This window comes from Chlamydotis macqueenii, chromosome 4, assembly GCF_036417535.1.
Source record: "Chlamydotis macqueenii isolate bChlMac1 chromosome 4, bChlMac1.mat, whole genome shotgun sequence".
NCBI lineage: Eukaryota > Metazoa > Chordata > Aves > Otidiformes > Otididae > Chlamydotis > Chlamydotis macqueenii.
Window position 1 is genome coordinate 58,722,862 of NC_141559.1, and position 25,274 is coordinate 58,748,135.

The 25,274-nt window shown below is 38.7% G+C and overlaps 1 protein-coding gene across 16 annotated transcripts in view; it reads left to right on the top strand.

Annotated features, from left to right (window-relative positions):
* APBB2 (amyloid beta precursor protein binding family B member 2) overlaps nt 1-25,274 on the top strand; it is a 193,921-nt gene that overhangs the window by 124,981 nt on the left and 43,666 nt on the right. For 11 of the 16 annotated variants that reach the window (XM_086746723.1, XM_086746726.1, XM_086746715.1 and 8 more), the window contains 5 exons: nt 1,954-2,016; nt 2,443-2,528; nt 2,649-2,709; nt 18,608-18,754; nt 22,837-22,964. In XM_086746723.1, coding sequence (XP_086602849.1) covers nt 1,954-2,016; nt 2,443-2,528; nt 2,649-2,709; nt 18,608-18,754; nt 22,837-22,964 — 485 coding nt within the window. The remainder of the gene's footprint in view (nt 1-1,953; nt 2,017-2,442; nt 2,529-2,648; nt 2,710-18,607; nt 18,755-22,836; nt 22,965-25,274) is intronic. The other 5 variants (XM_086746729.1, XM_086746730.1, XM_086746731.1 and 2 more) reach the window with 1 other exon arrangement.

A 25,274-nucleotide genomic window follows, 5' to 3' on the forward strand; every position in this document is an offset into this window, starting at 1 on the left:
GAGTTTGTAAAATAAATATTTAGAAACATCTTTCTTTTTTTTTTTTCCCACAGAGTAAATGCCTTTTTACCCTTTGTCTTGTTTCCTTTTTTTCTTTTTCTTTCTTTTTTTTTAATTTAAATTATTTTGTGTACCTGTCTCTTAAATGATGTAATTTACAGGAGCTTTGCTTCATTTGGTAGAATGTGGCTCACAGCTGAGGGCAGTCAACAAAGAACAAATCAAGTCAGCCATTTTCCTGTTGTCACTTACACTGGATATTTAGCATAAAGAAAAGCAGTTACTATTGCTGAACAGAGAATCAGGAAAAAAAAATGGGTAGGGAGGAATGATGCTGGAATGCATACAAATGGCAAAAAGAGTTTTAAAAAGGAAAAAAATGTGAAAATGTCTTACTTCTGCACAGGCTGCAAGGCAATTTTTCTTTCACAAGATAATCAGTAAATTTCCATCCAGAGCAGTTATGGGTTAAGCATTATGTGAAAATCCTGCTAAATATGAGTAAGCTGGAGCATTCCTTCCATTCCTCCACCTCAAAAGCATTAAAATATGTTTTGGTTTTGCACAGCTGATTAAATTTTACTTAATTTTAGATGGGTCTCTTCTCCTGTGTGTTGCCAAATGACTTCCTTTGTGAATCCTTGTCTTTTGTGATGCTCTGTTCCAAATTTTAGAGATTTTGCTGCCTCTTTCCTGTTTTCTGTGCAGAGAAAAAGCCGTAGGGTTTAATTTTCAATAAGAACTTATTTGAGATCATGGTAGAATTTAGTAATGGTCATTGTGTCTTCTTATGGCTAAAGAGAAAAGACTTAGCAGGAAAAGCTAACAAGTTAATTCAGAGGCATGTTAGGGAAGAGTTACTCCTGGGAGTTGTTTCTCACAAGTAATTCCTCAATGAGGACATCTTGCATACTTCTGAGGTGAGAGATCCACTCTGCAATTTAGTGCATTGGGCTGTATTAATAGGTACCACTTCATTTTAGGGCTGAGCTGGACAACTTAGGAGAGCTCATCTTGAAAGGGGCCACTAATTACAGGAATACTTGATATGGTGAAGCTACAAAGAGGTGGCCCTGGGTCTCTCAACATCCGAATCTCCTGTCCCACCTGTCTTTTTTTCAGGACTGGGATTTTTGTCCTCATGGAGAAGAAGAAAGGGACAACTCCAAATCAGTTGGAGCCTCACAGGCTTTAGAGAAGGATGCACCTTGGGTTGCTGTAGTGCTAAATGCACTGCTGCTTGCTTGATTGTACCAGTGAATGCCTCTGAAATTTTTGAGAAATTTGAATGGAAATAAGAGAATGAGTGGTTTGTTTGGAGGTTTGGTCTTCTTTTTTCTGTTTTTTAAAAAACCTGCTAGACTTTACAAAACTACTTTTTCAGTAAGAAACTTCTCTGTACTCCTTAGTAATCCTCCTTTCCTTAGCTGTCCTTTTCTTGTGCTTTCTCTCTAGAATTATTTGATTTTTATCTTGTATGTATCTCATCCTTGTATATATTGTTGTGTTTCAGTATTTCTAGTTCCAATAGTGTTTAGGGACTTTTAACAAAAGTGCCAATCAAATGGAAATCCTAATGTTTCCCCTTAATTGCTGTTTATCAAAGACTGTAGCAGCTGTGGCCAACATTCATATTCAGATTCATTTTGCTTGCTTTTAAGATCATAGTTAAAGAGTAATTTCATTGTCTGTTCCTAATTTATATTAACTTTCCTTGTTTCAATCATTTGTTTTGGTAAGTAACTGTTAGAGCATGTCTTCTCTCCCCTTTCCTCCAAATGCCATGGTATAGTGGAGTAATTAGTTGAAGTTTGAGGTGATCTGTTCCCTAACCCATCCTGTAAATATCAATGCTAACAACAGTGTCTTGTGTTTTTTTTCTTTTCTTTTTCTTTTTTTTTTTTTTTTTTTTTATCAATGTGCTTCTTCCTGTGTGAATAATTATGTGTCTAGAAACAGCCATGGAGTGATTTTGCTGTACTGAATGGGGGAAAGATTAATAGTGACATTTGGAAGGCAAGTATATTGTCAGATTTTAGAACCTTTGATACTATTACCCTTGTTTTTTGCATGGCAGTGGCTGCTTTTTTCCCCTTTTATTTTTCCATGAATGTCATTCATAACCTAGGCCAAAGTAAATGGGGGTACTGCTAGGGATGTCTAGCTCACAAACATGCTGCCTTTTCTGATCTTTCCACTTGGAATGGATTCAGCCTAAACTAGCAGGGCAACTGCCATGACATAACGAGCAAGATGCCTGCACTAAATGAAATGCAGCTTGAGAATATATGCATGCCTCTTTTCAACTGCAGCCAGAAATACTATCGCTTATTTGCAGGGAGGATTTAATTTCCCTTTGAAATAAGAAATAACATGGTGGTATACTTAATACTATATTAATAGCATGTAATACTATACTAATTGCACTGCCTTTGTCTCTAGGATCTGCATGCAGCCACTGTGAACCCAGACCCAAGTCTGAAAGAGTTTGAAGGAGCAACGTTACGCTATGCCTCTTTGAAGCTCAGGTACAGTGACTTCAGAAGTCTCCATGGAAAGCTCAGCTCCATTTTGTGCTGTGCTGTAGTTTTTATATGATTTTAAGATTGATTGTTGTCCTTTTTTTTTTTTTTTTTTCCCTGTAACAGAAATGGTCCACAGTCTGATGATGATGATTCCTGTAGCATCAACAGTGATCCAGAAGCCAAGGTCTGTAAGAAGATCCACAATGGGATAACAATTAGATATTTGCAATTGTAAACATAACTTGCAAGATGCAGAATGTCTCATAAGTTTTGAAATCAATTGTGCTTCTCTTCCTCTTGGCACAATGTACATTGACCATGCAAGACTAATTCCATCAAAGGAATTTGCAGATTTAAAATGTTATCCAATTTGGTCAGGAAAGTGTGACTCATTTTAAAATGTCACATAAGCCAAGAAATTGAATGTCACAGCTCAAGATTCTACTGTTCAACTGTAATAACTGACCCCATGCACAACTAAGTGAGTTTTCTGTCCTGAGTAAGGGAGGGCTTTGTTGTTAGTCATGGCTGGACAGCATCCTGAGGCATTTGGTCACAGAATTTGCTCTTTATTCTCGAGTTTGTCTCTTTTTTTAAAGTACTCTTGCTTCTTTATGTGGCTGCTTGAACTCACAGCTAGTAACTAGGGAGTTACTTTTTAGAAGAAGGAATTTTGTATTTTAGAACAGAAAGTGTAACCTATATTGAGGATAAAATTTAGAGAGAAAAATGAGACCATTATGTGAACAAGCACCATAATTAACTCAGAGCCTTTACATATCTCCAGATTTATCTCGTCGATGTTTTGCCTTGTGCTTGCATCCATTTTTAAGGATGTATGTGAATCTCTATAATTGGAAATCCAAGTAATTTAAATTCATAACCTAATTCATATGGCTGTGCCATACACCTGCAGTAACTGACAGGATCAGAAGCTGCTTACATGCAGGAAGACAGTATGTAACAGAGTTAATAATTGTAATAGCCCTAATGATATATTTTGTGAGAGAAAACAGACTGATCAGGGTACTTAAACTTCTTTGTCATCTTGATTATTTGGCTTGTGATGTTTAAATCACATGTGAATAAATGTGTTTTGCTTGGCAGGCTGGCAGTTAAAAAGCAAGGGTTTCAGCTGCACTCGTTACAATGACAAGCACTGAATTCTGAGCACAGTAAATGGAGGTGGAGGAGTGATGAGCATTAGGTACCCATCCTCAGAACCAGAAAGCTGTTCCTTTCAAGATAAGCCTTAGGAAAAGAATTATGGGGAGGTGGTATTTTGATATGTCTGACTCTTTACCACGCAATTTGCACTGGGTTAGCATTAGGAGCCCTTCCTACATGGAGAACCATGGCAGTATTTGTGTGGACAAATAACTCGTGTGTCATCATCTCCCTTCCCTCTCTAACTTGCTGTTTAAACTTCAAAATTTATGGAACTGATACTCATCTGGTGTCTGTAAAATGGGTCAATGCCAAAAACTTGTCCTCTTCCGTCTGTCACATCTGGTTTTGTTTCTCCTGTTTAGGCAAAACCATGCTGATGACGCTTAAACGGGTAGTCAGAACTGAGCACTGAAACATTCACAGAACTGACTAAGAGGAGCAAGACAAGAAAGGGAGAAGAAACTATACATGTTTATTTTTTTTGTTTTGTTTTTTAGATCACTTAAGTCAAAGCACCTTACTGTCTGTCTCTGCCTAATGGGCATGGTGTGCGGGGCCAGTAGTGACCATGTGCGTGGTCCTGGGGGTGAAGCTCAGCAGTGCTGATGTTGCTCTGCAGTGAGAGAGGCCATCGGTAGAGCTGTTCAGCATATCTGCCTCTGCCTCGAGGACAGGACAAGCAGCTGCTGAATGGCCCTACCTCACAGGGACAGGAAGCGGTCCACAAATAGCAGGGAAAATCTTCACCTGTGGAAAATGCTCTGGGATCTTTTAATTCTCATGTGGATGGGATGCTAGCCCATTTTACCCAAAATATTGAGAGACTGAAAGAAGTCTGATAGGATTTGAAACTGATGACCTGAGATTGGGAAAATGAGATCGTTTAGCCCCTTAGGCTCTTCTCTGACACATGACTTGCCTTAACTATATTTGATTGAAACTTGCTTTTGCGGGGCAGCAAGCACAGATACTTTTTCTTCATTTCAGCATAAGAGAAGGAAGCTTTTTTTCCAACTCCTGAAACTCTCTATTGGAAGAATTTGTTAAAATGAACCTTGTTAGAGATATTTTAAAGATCTTAAATCTGTTTAAACCTATTTATGACCGTGGACAGTGCATTTGAAATAAAATTATAATTAAAAAATTAAATTTCCTCAGTGGCACAAAGTAATACTGTCTTTCAGCAAAGGAAACCATGCCACCTTGTGGAAAGCTGAAGTAGTTGTTTTCCCCCAGAGTCTGTCAACTTCTGCAAAGATTGTAGCACTGCAGAAATATCACTTTTGGAAAAAATGTATTGTATAATTCATATAATTCTTGTAAGAAAAGTGATTTATGCAGCAACACAGTTAAGCATTCAAAATTGTCATTAAACAACAGATGTTTCTCTATACATCATGTGCTTAAGATGCAGATCCTTGGCATCTTGGTGCAAGTTGTCTGCACAAGGCCATAAAAGAGAATGGGAAGCGGGAGAAAGGGGATAATGATTGATTACATCCAGCTTCTTGATTTCAGAAATTTATTTTGTTAGGAATTTCTTGAAGAGATGGCTCATTGTGCTTGACAAGGATCCTAATTCTGCATGTGAAGCATGCACAACTGGAAATGAGTTTTGAATTGGTACTTCCCAGGAGATGGTTCATAACCTTCCTGGTTAATTTATAGAGCAACCTGTGCCTTTATAATTGAGTTTCAAGGGAGATGATAAGATGCTTTTACCAATCCTGGACTGTAAATTCCTGTGGGCTGTCTCTTTTTACATTGTTGTAAAATATGACAGCTGTGTGTAAAAAGCATAGAAAGATGCTAAATTTTTTCCTTATTGTGCAAAGAAACTGAGTCTCCTGGAAAACCTGTCTCTGTCCCTAGGAATGGGGAGAAGAATGGAAAACTCTGTGACTCAGTTTCTCAAAAATCTTTTCAGAATTGCCCTGTTTGGCCTGACATTTGGGCTTACCTTTATTCTCTGCTTTTAAATGTGGTTTTCTCCTAAGACTTAATATAGTCTTTCTGTTAAGCATGGATTTTCGAGTTCCCTGTCCACATTAGCTTGTTCAGCAGAACTTCACTTTCCAGTCTTGCCATTTTAGAGTGGTTTCATGTCTAAGAATGAGAAGAATGTATTTATATCTGTGGAAGTATTAGGCAGTTGCTCCAAAAGTCTGTTTTCTAATTTAGAAAGCAGTACATGATCAGGATCTTGAAGGAATAGCAGGAGAGTGTTTCCAAGAGAGACAGAAGTAGGAGATGCTGATACCAGGTATTTAAATTTAACGATTTACCTGTAGGTGAATGGAAACACAGTTGGAGATGTGGTAAGTGGGTTGGTGATGAACTCCTGCAGATTACCTGGATTTTAGAGATTAACCAGTTGAGGTTTTTGGAGTGATGAGAGGGATGTTTCTGACAAGCTGATTTGTTAGGCCACTTGTGGCTGTAATTAAAGTGGCCTGTAAATAGCACTGTCAAAATAATTTTACATTTTATTATGTGCCCCTCAAAGAGTTAATATCCATATCTCTGCTGCTTTTCTTGTTATGGAGGCGAGTGTATGTGTTTTGGAGACGTACTATATTTGCTTGTTTCTGGTCTTCTTCCGAAGCAGATCTCCTAGCTAGACACAGGACCATTTGAAAGAATCAGCATGTCTCCTTGGTAATGGAGATTAGTTTGATTTCTGATGCAAATAAAGACTTAACCAGAAAGGAGGAGTTTGGATCATCTTTTCACACTGGAGGCTATAATTCTCTGTCAGAGTAGTTTCTAAAATTATTGGTGCAAACAGGGATTATTCAATATTTTCTAGCAGTTTCACAATCTGCCTTGTGCTGTGTAAAATCTTCTCATGAGCATGTGAAACACCACAAAAAGCCTTAGTTAAATTCGTTTCAGTTAATGGACTCAATTTGATTAATTGAATTTGAGGAGTTTATTCCATCTGAAGTCTCCTTACAAAAAAAAAAATCTAATAGAAAAAATAGTTTTTCTTCTAAAATGGTACTTCTGCTTGTTTTTGGAGTAGGAATTTGTTTCTTTCAGAAAAAAAAAAAAATCCTTGGTTTTCATTCCCTAGGAAATAGGACCTGTTACAGAGCAGAGGATGAGAATAAATCTTGAACCCATTCCTTTACCCTTCTAGGGAACCACAATATATAATCCCATGTATTAATTTCAAGTTTCTTCTTTAACATTTGTGGGAAATTTTTTGTCTGGCCTAGTCTTACTGACAAACTGATTCAAATATTACCTTCCTTTGATGGTTAAAAACCTTTTAACCTAAACTTTTTGAGGCCATTTTTTATCCTCTTATTCTATGTTCAACCATCTTCTAGAGCCTTTATAGCATCTCGATTGCTATAGCATAGCGATTGCATCTCTTCTTCAGCTTAGTTTTATTAAACAAGCCAAGTGTTTTTAATTATTCATGAGGCTAGGAGGATTGCAGTCTTCTTAGGAGTCCCTGTTTCCCTGGCTGTTGTAGCAGCTTTGTATTTTTTGGGTGATGAGATTTGTTACTTTGGTTGGGGTTTTTCCAGGGTCTTGTGGGGTAGCTTTAAAATGTCCATATTCTCTACTGGAAAGTTTTTGACACATAATTTAATTTACTTTTTCAACTCCTGAGTAGCTAACCATTTTAGTTGCAACTTAAGCCATTATTATAACCACTGTTTGTAAGTTTATAAGACTGAATGGAAGAAAAGGTCTGGTCTTCATCTCACCAATAAGAATAGCACCTTGGTCAGGAAGAGGGAGTTGGTTGTTTTGGTTTGTTTTGTTTTTTCAAAGAATCTTATTGCCGATAGCTGAAAGTTTCTTGTGAACAGCAGAATTTTGTATTTTGGGGATTAAACAGTGTGTATGTAATTTTTTTAACACTAAGCTACTGCCAATAGAAAACAAAGTGTGTCTTTGGAGATACTGATTTTTGTGTTGATGAGATGGTGTGGAAATGCAGGAAAGCAGATTATGCTCCGTGCTCATAGATCTTCCTTAAATGATGTTCTTATGTATTTTAAATAAAATTAGACTAATAGTATAGTAGTTAAAAAAAAAAAGTTACCTTTTCATATTGGCTTACCTTAGGCTTTCAGAAGAAAGAATTACAATCTGGGAATAAAATCTTTAAAAAAACAACCAAACAAACTCCAACCTAAACCCAAAGTAGGCATTGTAGTGGAGTTTGGGGTTAGGGATTTTTCCTTGTTTCTTTCAAAAACAAAAAGGTGCCCTTAGTTTCTTCCCCCTCTCACCATCCCAGCAGTAATTTTAGTAGCTTTCAAAACTGAGTCAAAACACAGATCTTCTGTTTGAACCATCCAGTGCATAATCAAGAAGAGGTCAGTCTTGACAATTACTATAGTATAGTTTATCCCTCTTTCCATCCTTACAGCTTCACAGTAGCAGTGGTGAGTGATGAGGATGGCAGTTTCTAAACCGGTTGGTTGTTTCTGAATTTGATTATTTGCTGTTAGCAGCGTTAAGGTGCCCTCCCAGCTATGCAGATGCTGCAGGTAAATGATGCAGGTGCTCGAAAACATTCTGCTTCAAAAGCAGTTTTAGAAATAGCAGACTAAAGCACTGAAATACATCTCCTCAACAATTTTTTTTTTAAATGGTGTGGTTTTCATTTTCTGCATTAGAACTTCTGGACAGAGTGTTTGCTCATTCATTATCTCTGTGATTGATACTTATTACTGTTGACATCTACTGTGTCATTAGATGATGTTGTAAGCGATAATGCCGTGATGTAAGGTACATCATAATACAAATTTCCATCTAGAGGATATTTGCTTCCACTTTGTCCCTAAATGGAGTCTTGTTTAATCACATACGAAGATTAGTCCAGGGCAGAGGAAGACATAGTGTTTTCCCAAATCTAAGTGACTTACTTTTTTAGTGGTATACAGAGGTACAATATGTTTAATTGTTATAATATATGTATACTATAAATACCTGGGATAATGTAGTTTAATTTCTTGAGCTCTTCAAGATTTATAATGAGATCCTGCAAAATGTTACATGTCTTTCACTCTTAGAAATCCCACATATCTCTGGGATCTCATTAGATGCAAACCTATTGTGCAGGATCAGGACATGGGTGACTGAGTAGCAGGAGAGATGCAGAGATTTTACTCATAGCCTTCCTTAGAAAAATATATCACAAAGCCATCCCTCATGTGAAAGAGAGTGGAAACTGTTTTAAAATTTACCATTATTTTTTTTTTAACAAAAAAAACCCACAGAGTATTTACTTATGCGTGTGTATATATATATTATATATTTATGCAATATATATTATATATAAATATATGTATAATATATATAGTACATAATCTGCACTATAGTATAGATAATAGTATAGTATATGTAGTATACTATGTCTAGTGTGTGCATACATATACTACATATATATATATATATATCTCTATAAAAATATATATACACAGTTTGAAAACAGCATGGTACAACCTTGGAGGGTTATTTGTCCGTTGTGGACCTGCTGAAAGGTACATTTATGGAGGAAGTTAATTTAAAAATCAATTAAGATGGAACATTGTGTTGAATGACAGAGCAATATTTAGATAGCTCTAGCTAGCATGTATATTTATCTTGGTAGAGTTCTAGCTCTGAATTTCACTTCAAAGGAACAGAGTTCTTCCTTAGTAAAACTTCCTGCATTTCCTCAAAGAGAAAATGGAGGGGGAGGTACTATTTACCTCATAAGAGATCTAAAAACATGAGATATGCAGTACATTGTAATGTCACGTGGCACCTACGTGGGTATGCATTATTCCATATGCTTGAGGATGATCACTGTGGTGCTGCGAGGAGACAGCGTGACACTAAGTGGGTCCTCAAATGTGGGAGGCCCACCAGGGCTCAAGATTTCTGAGCTTGGGATTCCTGTTCATTTCTGTCTTTTTCAAAGCATAGGAATCAATGAAAAGTGATTTAACTTAATTGACTTTGAATCCTGTCGTAAACATAATGTCTCTAGAAAACAAATTACTCTTAACAATGTTGCTTCTAAAGAGATATGAAATCCTGGCTCTAGTGAAGACAGAAGGTTTTTCCTCCATTGATTCAGTAAGGTCGAGAGTTCACCAAAAGGTTTTTTTTTGTTGTTGTGTTTTTTTTTTTTAAATTATTTTTGAAGTTTGATGTCATGCATATTACCTTTGAAGTTACGCACCACAATACTAAATAAAGTGCTGCTGGTTGCATTAGGACCACTTACATCTATCAGCCTGCAGAAGAGCCCCCATCAGGAAAATACAACATTTAAGGTTAAAGATAGTAAGTGCAGAGCATTAGTTTTAAGAAATGATTGCACACATTCTTTCATGCCCTGTAAACTCCTGCAGGGCTTATCTTTACTGACAAAGCATATGTGTGTGTGTTTGGGTCATTTTTGTGTGTTGCAGAATAATGAAACCTCCTTGAGTTATCCTAACAGACCCTAATTTGAGCATCATTGCAACAATCATCCTTTATTATTGGTGAAAAAAATTACTGCCTCTTCTTCACTGAGGAAGCGTGGTTTTTTATTTCACTGTATTAAAATGAAACCCAAAACACTCTTAGTAGCGCAAAGTAAAGTCCCCAAACTGATCCTTTTAGCATGTGCAGTCAAGGTATCTGCAAAGGATGCAAAATCAAACCTGTTCTTTACTGAGAATACTGGAGAAAAGAATAAAGTGATCATAATTTCTTCTTCAGAACCACGTATAGCAAAAGGATATTAGTAGAGAATAATAGTGTCCATTCAATTTTTGCTCAACTGGCTAGATTTTTACTTGATTCAGAAATACAGTAATGAATAAGAAATTGGGATTAAAAACATCTTGAACCAGCACAATGGTCGTGCAACATTTTCTTGCCTTGATAGCGCACATTTGACCTTTGGCTGTGAGACAGCAGGAACCACAGTGACAGAAGTATTAAACTTAAAAAAAGAGAGGGACTTTTGTCATCCTACATGTTGGAGTCTGTGAGTTTGGAAAACATGAGACTGTAGCATCTTGGAGAATAAAGTAAGGGACTGTGAGAACAGAAAGTTCATTGTTGACCTGCTCTAGAGAAGTAATTTATTATAAGGGTTATTTTCAGTATTTGTAAAGCCCTTGTATTTTATTCCACAGAAGTTTAGTTATAAACATCTGCTTGAATTATCAATTATTAGTGGATTTCTGAATTCTGTTGTGACCTGAATATCTGTGTGCTTATTTTTGTATTGCATACACATTTTCAGCAATTCAAATAATAAAACATGAACTGCAACAGAAAACTGGAAATGTTGAAAAACCTTATTAGTATGTTTTTGATTCTGCATTTCAATTTTTTTTTTGTAATTAAGAATTTTAATGTCACAACTGTCAGTATTTCTCTGAGAAAATGGATGGATTGCAGTCTATTCATGTCAATTAAATGAAGGTGTTTGCTTGTTCATTAATTGCGTAAGATCACCTTATTCTTTTGTTACTCAGTTTTGCTTTGATCATCTCCAATATTTTCTGGAATCAATGCAAGCTTTCTTGAGGTGTAGCAGGCAGACAAACTGGAACATACTTCTTTCTCAGAACAGAGTGACTGTATTTTATGATACTTGATCTTCCAAAGCATAAAATAATATGATAGTTTGTTCTATTTTAAAACTGTTAATGAAAATGTAAGTGGAATTTCCAAGATTGTGTTGGCTGCATATGAAACAGTTAATGATATGACCTACATGCTGTGTCTCAGTCACAAGCCTGCTCAGCGGTTTGCGATAAAAAGGCCTTATTAAATACTGTAATGATTTACGTATGTCTGCAGACAGATACAACCTTTGAAAAGGAAAAACATAAAGAGAAACAAAAGAAAACTGCTCAAATCCAAGTCAGTAGGCTCAGAAGTAGAGGAGAAATTAGTAGCACAGATTTGAATTGTCAAGGCAAACATACTCTGATGTTCACAGTAGCTACTAACAACCGTGTGATCTAAAGAAAAATCAGTTTTGTAATGTACATTAGTTTGTTTTTCTCAAACTGATGGTCTAATCAATTTTCTCCCTGTAATGCGATCTTTTCTACTTATGCCCTTATGATCCATCCAGTTTCTAATACCACTCTGCCATCAGTCATGTGTAACTGATCTCTTGTCCCCTATCTCGTAGGGGACAAGTGTGTATTTGCTTTGGCTTTCTTGGGGTTTTTTTTGTTGTTTTTTTTTTTTTAAACATACGTGCTTAGCACTACATGAGGCAACAGCTAGAGTCTGTTATTTGCTTACGTGCAGAAATTTGTCATGGTTCTGTGTTCCTGTCAAAGCTCCTTCCAGAGTTCCTCTTCGAAAAGCTGCTGCAGAGCAGAACCTTACCCTGTGGTGAAGGTTTTGGAATGCCAAAGAGCAAAACTGTGATCCACAGTTCATTCACTCCTTCATAGCTAAGGCTCCCCAGCTTTACCCAATGTCTTAGAGCAGAACTGCACTGCGAGGCAGGTTTACAGCTTTTTACAGAGTCTAGATTACCACATTTATGAGTTTGGTTCTTTGGCTACTGATCATTAACCCTGAAACATTAATTGGATTTGCAGCCATGCAAACATATGTTCCCCAGACTGTAAAACTGAGCAGTGATACTCGTGTTTTCATTTCTGTTCACCTGTCTTTTCAGGGGCAATGTGTGATAAGGTGGCCTATTTTCCCTATGTATTTTCTTTGCACAATGTCCTGTGCGGCCTAGCAGGAAATGTGAAGTCTCCAGTCAAGATGAAAATACAAGATTATTGACATACCATGGTTTAAATGACATTTTTTCATTCACTTCTGTCAGACATGCAGTGTTCATGGTAGTGTCTTTGATCTTACCACAAAAAGGAAAATAATGTTTCACTTACCTCCATTCATATATAGTTATTTAAATCATCCTTTTTAGAGTTTTGATTTTAAGATAGAGAATCTGACAAGGCACAGAAAACCATAAGATTTTATTTTTTAAGTTAATACTAATGATGTCTAATGTGATACAAGGGTTATTTGTTTATCCTCTAACAGAGGAAATAAATTAGGTAGACTACTGTAAGTACTGTAAACCAAAAACTGACATCTAGATTACTTTGAAATTATGATGGGCCGATAACTATAATTTGCCAGTAATTATCTGTGAGCCTCAAGTAGAGGTACTTAACCAACCGGCATCACCAGGAATGTCTGTTGTACTGAGCTCATAGACTCTTAGTCAAGGAGGGCAGCACTCTGGGTTTCAGCTTGGCTTCTTTTGACTCGATGTCAGTTCCAGGAGAAAAGAGGATGCATTAGCAAAGCTCTTTCAGGTCAAAGGAAGCACTTTGTCTCTTGGCTAGTAAGTATCGTTGGTGAGACCCAGGGAACCATGATACTGTATTATTGTGCTGGAGAACTAAGCAATTCTGCTGTCGTGGCTAACTCAGCTAGCCCTGGTTGAAGAATTAGGTCATACCTGATTGGAGACACTAGGTGGTTTGTTTCTGCTGGGTTTTGTGCTCTTTTGTTTTGAAGAGAACATCTGAGTCAAATAATTAAGAGTGTAAAAACCCACTGTCATAGTTCAGCCCCGATCGGGACCAGACTACGCAGTCTCGCTCTCGCTCCCCCCACCCTCTGAGAGAATAGGGGGAGATAATATAAGGAAAAATGGCTCGAGGTTTGAGATAAGGACAGGAAGAAAAATCCTTAAAATCCCTTACCGTTACGGGCAAAACAGACTCGACTTGGGGAAAACTATTCATTTATTTCTAAAACTAGCAGGAGAATGAGACAGGGAACAAGATAACCTCCCCCCGCCCCTCCCTCTTCCCAAGCTTAACATTATCTCTACTACCTTCCCCTCCCGAGCGGCACAGGGGGGAAGAGGGAATGGGGGTTGCGGTCAGTTCATCACACATTGTTTTATGCTGTTGCTTTGTGGTCGGGGGAAGAACTCCTCAGATTCCTCCCCTGCTTCTTCGTGGGGTCCCACCCATATGCCACAGTCCTTCGTGGAACTGCTCTGGTGTGGGTCATCTATTCCACAGGGTGCAGTCCCTCCAGAATAGCTGCCCCAGCAGGCCCTCCACGGGCCACAGCTGCCTTCAGGCATCCACCTCCCCCGATGTGGGGTCCTTCACAGGCTCCAAGTGGATCTCTGCTCCTCCGTGGACCTCCATGGGCTGCAGGGGGACAACCTGCTCCACCATGGTCTTCACCACAGGCTGCAGGGGAATCTTGGCCAGGAGCCGCATTACTCCTCCACCTCCTTCTTCACTGACCTTGACATCTGCAGCCGTTCCTCACAAGAGGCTGGCAGACACCTCTCAGGATCCTTTTCACATCTTATTCACTTCTCATCTCCTCTCCACTTCTTGCAGCTGGGCTGGGCCGAGTTGGGCACAGTCGGCTGCCCAGTGGGAGGCCAGAGGGTGAGGCCTGCAAGGCCCACAAGGCTTGCGCCTCCCCCTCTCTGCCCCTGCTCAGCTGCTTCACATCTTCTCTCCTTTTTTTTTTTTTCTGTTTTCCCCTTCTTAAATATGTTATCGCAGAGGTGTTATCATGGGACATTCTGCTACCAGTTGGCTCGGCCTTGGCCAGCAGCGGGTCCGCCCTAGGCCCGGCTGAGTCCACTGAACAAAGGGGAGTGACTTCTAGCAGTTTCCTACAGAAGCTGCCACCTTAGGCCCCCCCCTCACCAAACAAAACCAGAACACCCACCAACAGTAAAACCTGAAGTGGATCTTTTATAATACAGTTACTGGCAATATGCAGAGAGAGACAGACACGCAGGCATGCGTGTACACCCACCGCTCTCCCACCCCATAGATGTGTATATGTATATTTCTGTTGTACTGGTGATGAATGAACTGTGGTATGGATCACATTATTCTGAATCCTCGTATTTTCTAGTGCTAAAATCTGCATGAAGGTCTGTCATCAGTTCTGAGTCATGCCAGCACGTGCATTCAGTTAAGCAAGAAGTAGAAGGTTTTGGTCTTTACATGTATTTTGAGCAAAAGAATATTTCGTGTGTGTGTATACGCCTCAGGTACATAGATTGCCTTGTGAGTCGGATGTCAAGTCTTTATGGGTTTTATTGAGAGATTTTTTGTTTGAAGTGAGTCTTTGGGAAATTGATTTGTTTTGATGAAGCTGTTATGAAGTATTTTATTTGGGTTATAAAATCGTAGAATCATAGAATAGTTTGGGTTGGAAGGGCCCTTTAGAGGTCACCTAGTCCAACCCCCCTGCAAGGAGCAGGGACGTCTCCAACCAGATCAGGTTGCTCAGAGCCACATCCAACCTGGCCTTGAATGTTTCCAGGGATGGGGCATCCACCATCTCTCTGGGCAACCTGTTCCAGTGTTCCATCACCATCACTGTAAAAAAATTTTTTCTTATATCCACTCTGAATCTACCTCCTTGTATTTTAATACCTTTATCCCTTGTCCTATCACACCAGACCCTGCTAAAGAGTTTCTCCCCATCTTTCTTAAAAGCCTCCTTTAGGTACTTAAAGGCCACTATAAAGTATTCCTGGAGCCTTCTCTTCTCTTCTCCAGGCTAAACAGCCCCATCTCTCTCAGCCTGTTGTGGTAAGGCTGTCTCTCAGCCTGTTATGGTAACAGTTTCTTGTAAAACACACACACAAAAACTTGCCAGGTGCCAGAAGCAAACGAGGTTTCTCTCGTGTACCTAGCTTGGAAGCACAGAGAGGGAACCGAAAGAAGGAAGGAAACCAAACCCATCACACAGAGGGGAATATGTGGGATGGACGAGAGTGTCCCATTCAGCTCATTCTACTGTCGTGGGAAGGGAAAGAAATACAGTGGATGCCACCACTGGGGAATTCTAAACATAGAATAAAAGCTGTCAGGAGAAAAAACCAAAACAGTTCACCATCTTTAGTAATAAGAGATTTTACCTGCTGCGAACTTGAACTGATAGTCTTTTGACACTTTTTGGCATTCTTAAGATATACTCTGTTCAGTGCAATGACTATATTTATCTTTCTGTTCAGAAAACAGCTAACAAATTGCAACTGTGGTTGAGATATGAAGAGTAATGAGGAAACAATATGCTTATTGTATATATTTAGCTCTTTACCTCTCTTAAGATGATTTAGAAAGTGTTTCTCTCTGCTAGTATTCTGTTGTAAAAAAAAAAAACCTTTCTTCTGGCACAGTAAAAATCTATATTTTAAAAGCTTGCAAAGATAAATATTTAATACCCCAGTGGGCATCACAGCACTTTCAGCAAGATTCATGAGTATCTGATGTGCCAAAACTAATTCTGCACTCTTGAGATTGAATGACCTTAATAATTGCTAAAAAATGGATATTTTAGTATCTCGTGTAGCCCTGAAGTGAAGAGCACCCCTGAGTGGTAACCCCTCCTTTGTTTCCTCTTTCACCTTCTCCGTCATCTCCCTTTAAAATCTGAAAGTCAGCGCTTTTGTGGGATTCCAGCAGAGTGGGTTAGGAAGAAGCAGCATAGGAGAATTTGCATATTGGTTTCCTTGTTTGTGAAGAAAAACAACAAAAAAAAAACAATAAAAAACCTGGAGACGTTGAGAGGCTTTAATTTTTCACCCACCCTCACTAAAGGGTTTCACACCATTTCCAGAGTGTGTTTGCTGTCTGGTGCCTTAGATGAGATGCAGCATTAGTGACTCTTGGGAGTAGGTACCAGAGGCAGACTCTTAGGCTGGGATTTCTGCTTGTCGAAGCAGGCTGTGCAAGCTGAAAGAAAGCTGAAGGAGAAGTTTTAAAGGGAAGGAGGGGGAAAGTCATTAATCTTTTTACCCATTGGTGCATTTTATTCATCCCTTAGTTTGCCAAAGTTGACATATCATGCATATTTAAAATACCTTGGTGTTTTGGGGTCTTTTTTTGAGGACAGTGGTTGCCAAATGGCACACCCAGTAATGGTGGGTGAGCTTGATCTACTCACTGACTTGACAACAATTTTTGGAAGGCAGCAAATTAATATTCAGTGTCTGCTTTTAAACTCTGAAACCAATTTATTTACTGGGTCTCAAGAAGAGGGATTAATTGGTAATTCCAGGATGGACCTGCTACTGCAGCTCCTTGGGCTGCATGCCCGGGTGGGCAGGGTCCTCTTGGAAGCAGCTGTGCTCTCCAGGGGTCACCAGTACCGGCTTTGTTCAAGCAGTTCCGAGGATCATTGCCCGCTTTCCCAAGGACCCATGGGATGTTGCTAACAGCAAAGCAAGGCGGCAGCTCTGGACAATGTGCGTTGGTCTTTGCAAGGTCAAAATTGCACTGGCTACCTAGCAAGGAACTGGATTGACTGAAACAAACACAAGTCCATTCACCAAAACAACATAGCATTTCAGCATAACATTTTGGAGGAAACATGAGTAACACTGAAGCAAGCAGGGAACCAAGGACTGAGTATTAACTGATGTCAATAATTGATCCGTGTTAGAAAATGGGGCTTTGGGGTGAAAGGATAGAGATTTTATACCATGGCAAATTTTCAGTTATTTATTGTAAATTTTCTCACTTTTGCTTTTGATACTTCTGCCTACTGAATCCTGCAGTTCTGTAGAAGAAGGCGTCATAGGTAGCAAAGAGGATTTGGGTGCAAGAAGTGAGTGCAACTTCATGTCAGTGCTGGTGCACTATCTAATCACTGACTCAGGCAGTGTTTCTCCATATTATTCGGGGAGACTGGAGCTCAGAGATGGGATGGCATTTGATTTGGCATGGCATTTGATCTGGCAGTGTTCCGTGGTTGTGTCTGCTGCCATATTAAATACCTAGAAGACAACAGGAATTAGGTATGGGGTTGTTAAGGAACTATTATTGCTGAACCTTTAGGGACCATCATAAATGTCTGGTGTGCCCATTAAGGAGGTACACCAGTAAGTCTGTTGCACATCTGTCACCGCCAGTGCGTTGCTATTTGAGAATGAGATATACCCATAATGTTCTCTGGAGAAAATCTTGGTCTCATAGATCAACTCTCATTGACTTAGTTATGAGGTCTGCATTTCACCCACTGTAACGCCTGAGAGCAAAGGCATGGTGTTTTTTTTCAGAATTAAAGTTTTTTATTCTTTTCTCTAGTAAATGTAGGGTAGGGATGGTGCCGTTCAATTTCTCCCATTTTGTTTTGTTTGCAAAAAGCACCGTATGTGCAAAGTAATGTCGTCTTAGCTTGTTCTGCCAACTGAGTGCTCTGGTTGGTTAAACATCCTTCTGCTAAAGAACTGTATAATTAGATTGTTTTATTTTAAAGGCCATTTTTAATTTCTTCTAGGAAAAAAAAAAAACCTGCTTTCCTCTTAGGGTAGCTTATCTTTATTTTAGTGCTTCGAATTTGTTATTGTTTGCTACCTTAGTTAATCTCACTGTAGAAATGATTGCTGTAATCCACAAAAAAAAATTTCTTTTTATGGTTAAAAGCCAGGCAGTGAGATATATCGTGAGTATGAATCTCACAATAGTCATAATCCAATAGTATATTCTTTCTTTTCAATTCAAGCTCCAGATATTAGCTAAAATTCCCGTTCTGCTCTGTCTGTAGTTGTGCTTTTTCCTTCATTTCTCTGTGTTTTTATGTCCTACTATTTACTGCTCCCTTGTTTCCTCCTTTATATTAGCAAAAATATTTTATTATAAAGCATTACTGTTACTTCCACAGCTACCTTTCCTGGCAAGTCATGTATTCTTCTTTGTTCATTCAAATGTTTTCACTTTGCTATTTTCAAATAATTTATTTATCCTTATGCATAACCTCATGTACAAGGCCTTGATTCTGTTCTCCTCCTAGCCAAGGATCTTTAACCTTAACTAACTAGTTTCTGTTCCATGACAAGGTTTCCTTAGGTGGACACAACAGCATGTTGTGTACTCTGATACACGTTCAAATATTTTCTGCTTTCTTTTCAGTGCTTTGCTGTGCGCTCTCTGGGCTGGGTAGAAATGGCGGAAGAAGATCTTGCTCCTGGAAAAAGTAGTGTTGCTGTGAACAATTGCATCAGACAACTCTCTTACTGTAAGAACGACATCAGAGACACTGTCGGCATTTGGGGAGAGGTAAGAACAGAATGAACTTCTCCTCCTCTTGGAACATGTCTCTTGTGTCATAAAACGTCTCGAAAGAACAAATCTGTAGGCAAATAAGTCCATGCTGTGTGTTTGGGACTTCAATATCTCAGCTGACACTGCTACAACATTCAAAAGGGTTCAAAGAAAGTGCTGATAGCTTTGTTCCAAACTTTTCAGGACAGCAGGTTCCACAAAGACATCATCTTCGTGTTTACGCCTATACTAGTACGCACCAGTGCAACAGTGTTGGGACAAACTGTTGAAATCAGTAGAAGTCTTTCTCCTGACCAGAGGTTTGAGAGTGGTGCTTTGGAGCAGCATTTTCACATGTTTCCTAGTGCCAAAAGTGCTTCAGGGAAGTCTAGACTGGTATGACCCCTGCTTCTAAAATGTATGAGAAGATTTAGACTGATGGACAGATGGCTTATTTAAGATTATTATTTTATCAGAGTTTCAGAAGGAAATTAATTTTATGTCATCAGTCTGTCTGTTGGTTCTTGTCCAATAATTCTTGAATATCTGTTCGCCACTGTCATCCAGTTTTGAAGGATGCCAAATTTCCACATACTGAGGGGAAAACAGAGAGCCCAGCTCTCTGCTTTCTTGGTTTGGTGTTGGGTCAGGACACCTTCATCAACTGTGCTTCTTTCTGAATTGGCAGCAGACAGGATAATGCTGTGAGAGCGCAGAGAGAGACATGAAGGAAACTAGAGGTATTGTGGTGTGGAAAAGAGATGTGCTGGGGACCTTCACTGATATCCGTGTTATCTGAGAGAAGCAGCACTGCTGAAGAGAAGAGAAATTGAAAGAAAAACTTGTCTGTTTCAGTTAAAATTTTAGGAAAAATATCCTTCATTCTCCCAAGTTATTGTTACAGCCTAAGGCTTGTGTCCAGTGTCCTGGCTATGACCACAACAATGCAGAGACACTTCAGAGGAGCAGTTGGGAGAAAATGCCTGTTTAAAAATGAAAGTGATGTTCCAAGGGATGCAATTAGAGTGCCCTATCTATTTAAAGTAATTTCAGAAGAGTTTTTTTAATGTAAGAAGTGTATATTGTAATTATAAATGAACAAGGTAACATTGGTCTCCTTTTTCATTACTTCTGGGAACAGTTTTATTTAGTTAATATGGCTAGACAAGCAATTAGAGTGCCAGTCATGGACTTTGAAATGTATTGTTTACTTTGAAACGTATGTATCGTTTACTTTATTTTGGTTTAAGAGTTAATGCTCACGTTCTTCCCTATTTCTCTTTGTCAGTCCCATTGCTCTTTGTTGGAAACCCTTACAAGTTTTCAAGCCAAACAGGTGAAAAGTTTTGGTCCTCTTAAATGGAGGTTTTAATTAAGAATGCTGTTCATAAAAACTATTTTAAAAAACAATAGAGAGACTGCTTGAATAGGTGGACCCTGAAGTAAATTGTCTTCTTGATTTTAAAAGAAATCATTACAACCACATTTTTCTGCTGGCATTGTGATGCTTCAAGAGTGATTGGAAGAGGCACGTTTTGGAGAGGAATCTGAAAAAAGTATGTTAGTCACTGACATATCAGATGGAGCACACACAGCAGAAATCTATTATGAAGCTAGAACTGATGAGTGCAGATAGAGGTTTTGAGATTGCCTAAAGATTTATTTTAGCTAGAATGTAATGAAAGTGAAATTGGGAATAGGACCATCCCCAAGTTTTCATTATTTAAAAAAGCAAAACAAAACACAAAAAACCTACACACTTTGGGTAAAATCCTGACCCTGCAGAAACTTTGTCACTGGCTTTAATGTGGGATTTCACGCCCTCCACTCCCCTCCAAAATAAATTCTCTGTAAATTTCTAACTTCCACAGTTCTGTAAAATCTAAGAAGAAAACCACGATTCATCTGTTTGTGTTGCTATCTTGCCATGCATTGTATTCCTGCACATTACATAATCATGAAAAAGAAAAAGAAATATTGTTGCTATTGACCTATATACCACAGTATATAACACTTCCCTGAGAGACTGCTGAGATCGAGCCTTTCTTTCCTTTATTCACTTTCCCTGCATGGCTCTTCCAGTGAGAGCCTTCTTCATCTTGGACCATCAGATCTCTGCAGCTCTTCAGCAGCCTGAGACAGTGATGTCTGTGTTCAAGATCTTAGTCTAACTCATTTCTTCTTGCCCTATGCAGTGTTTTCATCTCTAAAATAGCTTTTGTATAATAAGGCAACAAAACTTAGCAAAAGATATTGCTTCTAGCTGTGGCCAAGCTATCCCTTGAACATTGCAAGGATAATTTTTTTGTGACTTATGTTGCTTCTCTGCCCTTTCTCCAATCTTTTCCAGCTAATTTGGATTCAGTTTTGTTACCCCAATCCCAGTCTGTTTTGCATGATGAACAGATTTTACCTTCTTGTAATAAGTTCCTTCTGGAGTAAATATAGAAGTAGAAAATGGGTCCAAAAAGCAATCTTCGTGACACTTGGTAACATTCTTCACATAGTCTGTTTATTGCTTCTGACCTCCAAGCAAATTTCTCACCCTTTTTCTTTATGGTGACTCTTTTTTCTGTTTGTATTCCTTCATCATCCTGGTCTGCCTGTGTTTTACTTCCCTGTCTGCCATCCTGGCTTCTGTGTTTTATTTCCCATGTTTCTTTTTCTGCATGCCATAAGAAGTTCAAAGCTGCTGATTTGCCCCATTGACATGCATGATTATTGCAGCTGCGTCTGTTTCTGCTTCTCTCAGAGCAGCCTATATATCCAGCCTTGCTTCTTGGCCACAGCTGTACTTCTTCCATCAGGCAAAACGTTCTTGTGTTGGTATCTCGTATACCAGCCTGCGTCCCCTTCCTCTCCCACAACCCTCTCGGCACTTGAGCTGCCAGATCTGCCACAGTTCCCATTTGAATCCCTGTGATCTGGGAGTGGGAGAGGTGATCAGCGATGCCTGCCCCTTGCTCCCTTGCCTGGAAACCCTGGAAGCAGGCCCTCCCAGGGTGACATGAATGTGTGTCTTGCACAGACACAAAATTAGACATCGTTAAGACTTGAGCCACTGTAACCAAGCGGGAAGAAGGTTTCTGTGTCACTGAAGTGACAGAAAAGATCGTTTTTGAAACATCTGCCAGTAGGAAGTCAGACCCTTTCCATTCTTTCTGTTCATTTATAGATTCTGGCACAGTAGAGAGGAAACAAATTACTCTATATTTAGCTGATAGCTCCGACCTTCTTTTTCTTTTTATCAGCAGGAGCTTGTCTTACCTCTCGGCAATAGGTCCAGGATCATTTCTGTGGGATCTCACAGTCCACAGAGTAGATGTACAGCCTCTGAGAAGAAAGCTATTAGATGTGATAGAAGAGGCAGCAGACCTTTTGCAAATGGTAGCCATAGGAGGAAGATTAACATTTGTGAATTAGCATCAAAAGGAAAACTGCTTGTAAATTTCTTTCCTCTAAGGGGAAAAAGCGTTCTCTTTGTTCTGACTTGCCAGAAGAATTAGGGAGAAATCCTGGCTCCGGGATTCTGCCGTCACCAGCAGAATTCACATTCATGCCTTAATGCTAGGTTTTGCCCTTTAATTAATCTTTCTTCAAAGAGCATCCTATACATCCTTTGACATGTACAAATTGCTGTCTGTTCCCATGACCCATTGGTTAAAGTTTATGGAAACAAAGCATATTGTTTGAAGGAAGAAACTCTGCCTTAAGACTACAGGTTTTGATGTAAGCTTTTACTATTAAGACAATTCTTGACTTCTCATATATTAGGAAGAATTTACTGGACAAAAGATAAATACATCATTTGTTGAATAACTCAGTAGCTTGGAGTTGAATGAGTCAAACAATTGCTTTTAAAAGACATCAAAGCTTTTTGTGATTGGGATTGTTTAAAAATACAGTAGCAGCAAGATACTATCTCAGATCTTTTTTGCACCAGAAGTAAATGAACTTATTTTCAGTTGCTTTTGGAACAAACTGAAACTTTGAGTAAATTAAGAGCATGCCAGTCTAAACAGCATAGGCATAACTGCTTGATCTCAGTCGGTCTGAGAAGGGGACGTAGTGTAACTGTATTTTGTTTGGAGTTGCAGGGCAAAGACATGTACCTTATACTGGAAAATGATATGCTGAACCTGATTGACCCCATGGACCGCACAGTTCTTCATTCGCAGCCCATTGTGAGCATCAGAGTCTGGGGAGTGGGTCGTGACAACGGCCGGTGAGTCTTCACTCCCCTTATCCCTCTTGACTTGGTGCCATTTCTGTCTGCTGATACAGAGTATACATACAGCTGGAGTAAGTTAAATATCAAACCTATTCATTTGATTGAGTAATTGTGTGCCGGGGCCTATGATAGGATGAGTAAATTCTTTTTCTTGCCGGTGTTACTTTTAAAAATCTCTGCTTTTCATAGGTCATCACTTATATGCTGTTTTGCTAAACCTATGCTGAGCAAACCTTTCAGATTAATTCAGCCAGATGCATAAAACTGCTCACGCAACACTGTTTTGGTTCAGATGTATATACACTTTTTAACATAAAACCATGTTTTCAAATATGTCCCATAGTATGGTTCTCCTGGCTATGTGAAAGCATGTCTTCCTCCTGGTCTGAGTTGAATGTGCTGTTTACACTCTGACTGTATGCATGTATTTCCATTTTCTTGAGATATTTGATTTGATGGAGAAAAAAGTTTGGCTGATGGAGAAGTAATGGTTTTAAGCCTTTGCTATTAGTTAAAGATCTTAATGCAAGAAAATTCCTAATTTTGTGAAACTTCTCTAATCCCCTCCAAAGTTTCTCATTATTTCTGGCTAAATTTCCAAAAGGAAAGGTGGTAAGTGTTTCTATGACCCAATGCCATCTTTCTAAATTGTTTTACTTTTAAAAATGATTGATGGTTGATTTTTTTTTTATTTTTTTAACTGTTTTTCACTTCCATTGGTGCAGAGTTTTGAGAGATCTGAAAGGTGCAAATCTAGTTTGAAATGTAGAAAGTAGAGAGGTTTTAACTTCTTATGAATAAACCATTACAATGCTGTGCTTGACTCAGAAAATGAGTGCATTGCACATTTCCCTTCAAGTCAGATTTTTTGTAGCAGGTCAGAAAATAAATAGAGCATCTTAAGGGGCACCTACATGTAGGGCACCTACAGAGTAAAGGAAGCCAGCTTTGTGTTTTGGGTTTTTTTGGTTTTTTAAAGCATTTATAGTTCTTTTTTCAAATATTTACATATCTTTTGAAAAGAAAATCATTCCATTATGTTGTTTATAAAATAAGATAATGAGTCACATTTCTCCAGACTGGATACATACTTCTTCTAAAGACAGAACTGATGCTAGACAAGTGGATGTTGAAAGGGGATATTTAAGAGAAATGTGCTTTTTGGGATCATGTGGCACCAAGAACGTCATAAGCTTTTGGTGAAACCTGTCCAGGGATGAGAGGCAATAGCAAACTCTCCTATATGAGTATAAGCCCCATGAGCAGGACAGGAGTTGGTAGAAAGCTTGTGTATGCGCAGGTCATTCTGTCTGTTCAGACCTGCCATGGTATGCCGTAACATTTACCAAAAGCTATGTACAAGACACAGGAAATACCATCCCTGATCCTGCTCCTGCCCAATTTCATGCTATATCTGAGGACCAAAGTTGAATTCCTGTTCTGTTGAGACCTCTGCAGAAACTTACGTGTCTATTAAGAAAAATATTGTAGTTGTAGAGTATGTGGGTGAAGTACATGTCAAAGTTTAAAAACAAAGCAAACTCAGTGATCTCTCTCTTGGTCATGAAAGATAGAAACTTCCTCTGCTCTTTGCCTGAAAAGAGATCTTATTTGTGACATTGATAATAAAGAGAACCTAGTAGAGCAAATAAACTAATTTCTTCTCATGTTTCTACTATCAAAAGAGGGAATTGGCCTTTCTGTGTCAAAAATGAACATTTCTTGTTTCTAGAGAGCATGACTTTTCCTGATTGGTTGCTCTAAACAACAGCAAGAAATAGTTTATTGAAGATTTAGTATATAAACATAGAATCAAAACCAGCCTTGATATTTCACTTGCCATCACAGTAATGTTCTTAGCCACTTCTATTGGAATCTGTTTTTTTTTCATCATAAGACGTTTGATTTCTGAGCTTTCCTATTCTTAGCCCTTCATAAGAATTTTGATAGATGCTTCTACAGAAGTCTCCTGTCCAGTATGGCTTTCAGGACTGGAGCCTATTCTTTTTTAGATTTAGTTTGTTTATTGACCCATTTTAAAAAATGAGATTGTAGGTAAAACAGTGTAGCCATTATTTGTAAGTAAAGTCAGACTGCATGTGGTGTTAAATAGCAGATAAAGATCCAAAAGACAAGCAGGAAAAACGTACTTATTACTGAGTAGTCAGATGCGCAATGTGTTTTCAGCATAGAGAGGTTCAGTATAGGAAACAGGCTTTGAAGGGTGACATAAATGATGTAGAATTTTCTGAAGAAGCACCAAAATACAGGAAGAAGGCACTTGGTAACAAGAGAACCTGAGCT